Genomic DNA, 6000 nt, shown 5'->3' on the forward strand with positions numbered 1-6000 from the left:
GGGCTGCTATAATACCAGGGCGGCCTCTAGGTTGTGGAGAGTGTGAAAAAGGAGCCGTTGTGAGCTCTGAGACTGTGAGGTTGACACGTCCCTCGGACTCTACGTCAATCTGGCCAGTTGTTGTGTTTTTGGCTGTAAGCTCACACGTATATAGCCCTGTGTCGGCTACACTGACGTTCCTTAGAATCACAGACCAGTTTGCGTTTCCCACGGACGGCTCGAGCAGCTTCACTCGGCCTTTAAACATGTCACATTGGTAGTCGTCGTACAAACGTAGATTTCGAAAGAAGTACAGGTAACAACTGGATACGGTTGATTTCCGCCACTCCACCAGGGTAACTGGACTCGCTGTAGTATCCTGACAGCGAAGAACCACGTCTTGTCCACATATCGCCGTTACGTATGTGTCAGCTAAACGAGAGAAACGCATTTGGTTAGTTATTCGCATAAAGGTTACAACACTACGTTCGTTCTATGTACAATGTACAATGTCTTTCATCCAGGAAACAAACGGCGTTCAAGCGAGTTCACAAACATGCACGTCAACAATAGTGTTTTAGGAGTGACTACAAACCTTTTGAGTCAAGAGACAAAGACATTATTGGAGTGCACAACACACACAAGGACAACCAGCTTAACATGGCCATATTTTCTCAGTGATCCACCGAGAATGTCCAATGCGATCATCACACGTTCTTCACAATGAGATTATACCCCAGGTCGGCTGGATAGTGTAGCCAGGTCGGCTGGAAAATGCAGCCAGGTCGGCTGGATAGTGTAGCCAGGTCGGCTGGATAGTGTAGCCAGGTCGGCTGGATAGTGTAGCCAGGTCGGCTGGAAAATGCAGCCAGGTCGGCTGGAAAATGCAGCCAGGTCGGCTGGATAGTGTAGCCAGGTCGGCTGGAAAATGCAGCCAGGTCGGCTGGAAAATGCAGCCAGGTCGGCTGGATAGTGCAGCCAGGTCGGCTGGATAGTGTAGCCAGGTCGGCTGGATAGTGTAGCCAGGTCGGCTGGATAGTGTAGCCAGGTCGGCTGGATAGTGTAGCCAGGTCGGCTGGAAAATGCAGCCAGGTCGGCTGGAAAATGCAGCCAGGTCGGCTGGATAGTGCAGCCAGGTCGGCTGGATAGTGTAGCCAGGTCGGCTGGATAGTGTAGCCAGGTCGGCTGGATAGTGTAGCCAGGTCGGCTGGAAAATGCAGCCAGGTCGGCTGGATAGTGCAGCCAGGTCGGCTGGATAGTGCAGCCAGGTCGGCTGGATAGTGTAGCCAGGTCGGCTGGATAGTGTAGCCAGGTCGGCTGGAAAATGCAGCCAGGTCGGCTGGATAGTGCAGCCAGGTCGGCTGGATAGTGCAGCCAGGTCGGCTGGATAGTGCAGCCAGGTCGGCTGGATAGTGCAGCCAGGTCGGCTGGACCCGTGCTAATATAACCAGATCGCTTGGAGTCTGCTCAACCCCAGATACATTTAAGTTTCGTAGCTTAGAGGTAACACAGTGTGTTTTCAGCTAGACTCTTTTGTAGTGCAACAAACCCAAACACCACAGTGTAGCCAGGTCGGCTGGATAGTGTAGCCAGGTCGGCTGGATAGTGTAGCCAGGTCGGCTGGATAGTGTAGCCAGGTCGGCTGGATCCCTGCTAATATAACCAGATCGCTTGGAGTCTGCTCAACCCCAGATACATTTAAGTTTCGTAGCTTAGAGGTAACACAGTGTGTTTTCAGCTAGACTCTTTTGTAGTGCAACAAACCCAAACACTACCACAGGCTGTTTCCCCACTTATAGCTGGCTGACAACCATGGAGTACATAACGTTGGCCATTCGATGGTGCTGGGAACCTAAAGCTCACATTAATGTGTGGTCGCCCGAGGATTCAGGTGTTAGAAAGTGGAGCCTGACAAGATGGGAAGCAGAAGCCTATCAACTGCCAACTCAACATTTGACGATAGTGTGCATGCAAATCGACACCCTGTCGGCTAATGCCATCAAGAAACAACTGCTACGCCGAGCAAAAAATCTGTGGGTAGACCCTAGTTGTGTCGTTATGACGGAGGGTTGGTTTGATACAATCCTCGACTCCTATGTAGACGCAAGCAAAACAGTGTCACATACCTACACTACACTGACGACTCCGTGCTCCGGCTCGTCGTTCTACAGACACGTGAATGACTGCAATGCCCTTGTCGCTGCTAAGGGTTGGAAGAAGGATGCCAAAACAACCGCCTGTGATTCTCACACTATCTTCCAGCTGCATTGTAAACATGTAAGGTGGTTTTATTTTGTGTCGTGGTGCTGTTGACCCACTGTAAGCTATGTGTGTCTACATAATAACAACAATGATGATAATAATAATAATAATAATAATAATAATAATAATAATAATAATAATAATAATAATAATAATAATAATAATAATAATAATAATTGCAATGTATCCCCCTGTGCAGGAGCCCCATAGCGTGACTCTTCTCGTCAAAAGCCACTCGGGCGATACTAAGTTGCTGCAAATCCGATGCGATGAACCTATGTGCATCCGAGACCTGCTGAAGAGATACGACATACATTGTGATACGGTGTGGAACGACACCATGTCCCTGTCATCCAACTCTCCCTGTATAGCCTTGACTGACCATGGCATGGACCTCATCTACACGGAGGCCACTCCAGGTATGATAACTGGCCGGTTCACAGCGGGGGCTAAGGACACGTTCAATCATCGCATGAAACACCTGAAAGTTCGCACAAAGCACCGCACCATGAAAAACAAGCCGTACTCTATACATGCGACACCGCAGAATGTACCGAGAGGCGCGTCGCTCCTGGACGATGGTCTAACCCAAGAGGACTCCAACCCAACCTTACCCACCGTGTTATATTACAGCGACCCGCTGTCCACGATCGCCGATGTGCTGAGGAACGACGGTCGGTTTCTCGCTGATTGTCGACTCGCCGCATCTTACGATGACGGCCATAACGTGCACGCAGCTGATGTCGCCATTTCGGGAGAGTCGCCCATTTGTCAGTGGCAGCACAATCAGCTGTGCATTGTGGGTAAGACACTGTGTGTGTGTGTGTGTGTGTGTGTGTGTGTGTGTGTGTGTGTGTGTGTGTGTGGGTCTGTGTGTGTGTGTGTGTCTGTGTCATAGTCGCTTACAGTTGTTTCGTGTGCTCGGTAGGTACAACAACTCCCCCACCTGATGAGGATCACGTGTTCACATACCCTTACGAATGCACGGTCTGCCGAGAGGAAAGCGACGTCTACCTAGAGTGTGGCCACCTTTGTTGCCAAGCGTGCATAACCTCTTTGGGAAACAAAGAGGCCATGCTGATCACATGTCCTCTTTGCAAGCAACACGTTGGCAAAAAAACTATTACAACCGCAGGCGTAACCTCCAGGACTTGCACATCGTGTGGAAAGGACAAGTGTTGGCTGTCGGATTGCGGTCATGTGTGCTGTGTTTCTTGTGATACTACCTGTAAAGTCTGTGCCCGCTGTGTTAAAAAAGTTCTCAGAATGTACATGTAGCATTGCTTGCTTGGATGATCCGGTTATCGGTTATTGCCCACACAGAGTTGTACGTGGATCGCCGTGGAAGGTACTCACAGCAAAGAAGCCTTGGTGTACGTGTATCAGGTGATGATTTATTCAGCAATAGACCAACCATGTGTACATACAAACTGTCTGCGTGCATTTCATTCACATCAATCCAACAACAGTGTACGTGTATCAGGTAATGTTTTATTCAGCAATAAACCAACCATGTGTACATACAAACTGTCTGCGTGCATTTCATTCACATCAATCCAACAACAGTGTACGTGTACCACCCCCATGCTAAATAATACCGTGCTGTCCAAGCTATCGGTGTGTGTTTTTGAGCGTAGAATAAATGACACGAATAACACAATAGAGATTTACACTTTTATTGTAGACACAACACATGTATACTGCTGCGTTATATATAGCGTTATACAGTAGAGGTAAAACACAAGTGGATCAGTTGGATCATCTTCCACATCTGGTTGTTATAGGAATCCAAGTTGCATAATCGCTCCAGTTACTCCAGAACTTTCCAGGTTCACGCTGTGCTCCTCTCTTTCTATGTAGTGGCTAACACACTTAAGTCTCAATATAACAACCACTGAGAAAGACGAATCGTCCCCACGGGGGGACGTGGGGTCGGCGCCTGCCGACCTGTGAGTCGGCGCTTGCCGACCTGTGGGTTCGACACCACCGACCTGTGAGTCGGCGCCTGCCGACCTGTGAGTCGGCGCTTGCCGACCTGTGGGTTCGACACCACCGACCTGTGAGTCGGCGCTTCCCGACCTGTGGGTCGGAGCCTGCCGACCTGTGGGTCGGAGCCTGCCGACCTGTGGGTCGGCGCTTGCCGACCTGTGAGTCGGCGCCTGCCGACCTGTGAGTCGGCGCTTGCCGACCTGTGGTTTCACTGTCTTTTATTTCGCAGCGTGGTTTCTAAATTCACACATACATTATATTAATGGCTCGGACACAGCAATTCAAACAGCACTAAATACAATCCCTGCTAGCACATCATATAGTCGCAAAACGCAATTGAGCTGTGATACGTTCATTCAGAGTGCTTAGGTGGACCGACCAAAAGGACCTATAGATAGAGCAGGCAACTGAAGCGACCATGTCTTTGAATATCGCAAACCGTAAGCGCGCAAACGCGCAGCCCGTGGACGACATGACCGGGAGTCTGTTGCCACCCAAGAAAAAGTGGCGAAGAGCGACGTTGGGCAGACGGGATTGGGACACTGGAAATGCCTTTACTATCACTTACGATGTCACGAGAGGTCTCCCCTGTGTGACTTTCATGAGTACATGGCCAACCGTGAAGTCTGACCATAAGGTTCTACTCACGGTTGACAGCGCTGGTGAGCAGCTGTTTGCCGATAAAGTGGTCATCCCGCTCAGGGTCTTTCTGGATTTACTGCATATGCATCTCACGCATAATGAAGACAAATATCTGTACTTGTACACCGATGCCTTTCCTAGTACGGAAAACCCCGACGAAGTTGTAAAGAACATGCCTGCTGCTATATATAAAGATGCAGGTTGTTACCACACGGTGGTAATAAATGGTCCTGCTGAGGACGACGAGGAGGATGAGGAGGAGGATGAGCACGACGATGAGGAGGAAGAAGACCCCGACGGCAACATCGCCGATCGCATACGCATGCCTCAGGATGAAGAGGGGAATGACAACAACTGGCCCAAGATCCCCGAAGTGTCAAAGGAACACTTAAGATACACCGGTGTTCCAGGCGTATGTTGCACTATAGTCAGACAACCTAAAGGTCCACTCTTTCTCACCACCAGTCGCTGGCACATTCGAACCGAGGATGGAGAGAAAACAACCATGATGCCCGGGGACTGCGAGGAGACCGAGTATGTGTTTCCGTTATGCCACACGGAACAACTACCTGGGCTGGTGGCTGTTGTTCACAAGTGGTTGGAAACAGACTACCAGAAACTGGGCCTATTAGTCACATGCAACGTGCCGAGCCACATGACGCTAATACCCACGCCCATTGAAGCGCTGGGTTATCAGTATACCCTCGCCAGCATGGACCAGTACTGGCCCCTTCTCTCCAACCCAAAGGATATGTGGCACACCTCGTACGAGGATACAGTTGTGTCCGTGGAACCACAGTACGGTATATGCCGAAACGCAATGATCGAGTGTCCTCACAGCAAGAGACATTGTCCCAACAAGAAGCGTCCGCGTCCTTGAACATAGGAGATATTGAAATGCGATGCCGGTGTCGGCAACAATAAGAGCTGTGTATTAGGAATACTCATCACCGCTTCAATGTTTACGCTGTTTTTCTGTATGTAAAAATAAAATAAAACACATTCAACTCTACACTGTTTCTTTGTGTTACCTTGTCATACGCGCGGTCTAAGTTTATTATATATATATATGTCAAAGCGTTCTTTCTGAAAACACACAGACACACACACGGCTAACACACTTAAGTC

General features: G+C 49.5%; 1 protein-coding gene across 1 annotated transcript; it reads left to right on the top strand.

Moving 5' to 3' along the window:
• The first annotated feature begins 1573 nt into the window (after positions 1 to 1573).
• On the top strand, positions 1574 to 3814 carry LOC145420467 (uncharacterized). The gene is made up of 3 exons (XM_080289741.1): positions 1574 to 2256; positions 2441 to 3044; positions 3170 to 3814. Exons 1-3 carry the CDS (start codon positions 1792 to 1794, stop codon positions 3517 to 3519), a joined length of 1419 nt encoding a protein of 472 aa, XP_080145867.1. The 5' UTR covers positions 1574 to 1791; the 3' UTR covers positions 3520 to 3814.
• The last annotated feature ends 2186 nt before the right edge of the window (positions 3815 to 6000 follow it).

The sequence above is a fragment of the Astatotilapia calliptera genome, chromosome 2, assembly GCF_964374335.1.
Source record: "Astatotilapia calliptera chromosome 2, fAstCal68.1, whole genome shotgun sequence".
Taxonomy (NCBI): domain Eukaryota; kingdom Metazoa; phylum Chordata; class Actinopteri; order Cichliformes; family Cichlidae; genus Astatotilapia; species Astatotilapia calliptera.